We start from the raw sequence: 1,687 nt of genomic DNA, 5'->3' as shown, positions 1-1,687 counted from the left end.
GAAGTAACTCAAACAACAATTTAATTAATTTAACGCTGTAAAAACTATTTCATATCAAATATACCAGTGGTCAAAGTTATCGTCTTTAGAATGTTTCTCGTACTTTTTTTGAATAAAAATACTATATTGTTTAGATTTTTTACGAAATAAGTATTATAAAAGAAATAGTCGGCAAATCTTTAATGTTTTAAATAACCGGTTTTTTTAGACGCAATATTTGGAAATTGAATAACCAAAAATTACTCGAGTATAACCAGTTATCGAGTAACCGGTTATCGTGTTTGGAAGCTTTACTCAGAAGTTGCAACTCTGATAAATACACACATTAACTTGCAAAGATATGCCAGGTAAACATGAAGCGAAGCGTAAATATGCACGTCAGTAGAATGAAAAATGGGAGCTGATTTATTTCTTCACTGAGGGACCAAGTAACAATGCATTAAGTTTAATATGCAATGAGACTGTTAGTGAACTGAAAGGAACCATGCTTGAACGTCATTTCGTATCAAAACATGAATTGTACAATACTAAATATCCTCTTGATTCAACAACCAGAAAAATAAAATACGACTCATTGAAAAGCTGTTTAGAAAAACAGAAAAATTTGTTTCAACAAATGTCTAGCAGTGTTGATTGTGAAACTCGTGCTTCTAATATGGTGTCATGGATATTAGCAAAAAACCTGAAACCATTTACTGATGGTGAAATAATCAAAGAATGCATGATTGAAGCATCAAAGTTTCTTTTCCCAAATGATAAAAAAATTCATGACAAATTTCAAAGTATGCACATGTCCGCGCGTACAGTTACTCGAAAAATTGAGAAAATGGTTGTTAATGTTTATGAACAATTGTCAAACAATCTGTCATAACCTGAATTTGTGAGTATCGCTCTCGATGAGTCTACTGACCTTGTCGGTAAAGCACAACTCTGTGTTTATGCACGTTTTATCACTACGAATTGTTGTTTATTTGAAGAACTGCTTGGAATTGAACCACTGGAAACAACTACAACTTAACAAGACATTTATGACAAATTGTTCAAAATATTAAAAAATAGGAAAGTGCCTCTTCAAAAAATATCTTCAGTTGTCACAGATGGCGCTCCTGCTATGATTGGAAGAATTCGAAAAGTGGTTTCTTTGCTGAGAAATAGTGGTGAGTTTCCTAACAAATTTATGTCATATCACTGTGTGATACACCAGGAAACACAGTGCGCTAAAGTTGCGACAATTGATGATGTAATGACAGCTGTAGTAAAAACAATCAATCATATACGTTCCAATGCACTCAAACGGCGTCAATTTCGTGCGCTAATGGAACAAAATGAAGATGAACATGGTGATCTTCTTCTTGATTGAGAGGTATATAGACAAAAAATAAATAATTTACCATTACAATCAAAAATAAATGTTTGTCTATTTTTTGCAGGTTAGGTGGGTATCAAGAGGAAATATTCTTAACAGATTCTGGGAGTGTTTGCCAAGTGTACTGCAGTTCATGGTAACTCAAAAAGTTTCATTCATTACAATGTCTATTGAAGAGTTTAAGTGTAAACTGGCTTTCCTTTGCGACATCACAGCACAATTCAATGTTCTGAATAAGAGATTACAAGGCCGCCGTGTGCTGGTTTGTGATTTGATCAACCACATCACTGTGATGAAGACAAAACTTAATTTGTACAAAAC

At 33.3% G+C, this 1,687-nt stretch overlaps 1 protein-coding gene across 1 annotated transcript; it reads left to right on the top strand.

The window, feature by feature from the left end:
- Positions 1–484: 484 nt before the first annotated feature.
- On the top strand, positions 485–1,360 carry LOC136091124 (uncharacterized). The gene is made up of 2 exons (XM_065818110.1): positions 485–864; positions 1,060–1,360. Exons 1-2 carry the CDS (start codon positions 485–487, stop codon positions 1,358–1,360), a joined length of 681 nt encoding a protein of 226 aa, XP_065674182.1.
- The last annotated feature ends 327 nt before the right edge of the window (positions 1,361–1,687 follow it).

This window comes from Hydra vulgaris, chromosome 14 (assembly GCF_038396675.1).
Source record: "Hydra vulgaris chromosome 14, alternate assembly HydraT2T_AEP".
Taxonomy (NCBI): Eukaryota; Metazoa; Cnidaria; class Hydrozoa; order Anthoathecata; family Hydridae; genus Hydra; species Hydra vulgaris.
This window is presented reverse-complemented; position numbering and strand designations above follow the sequence as displayed.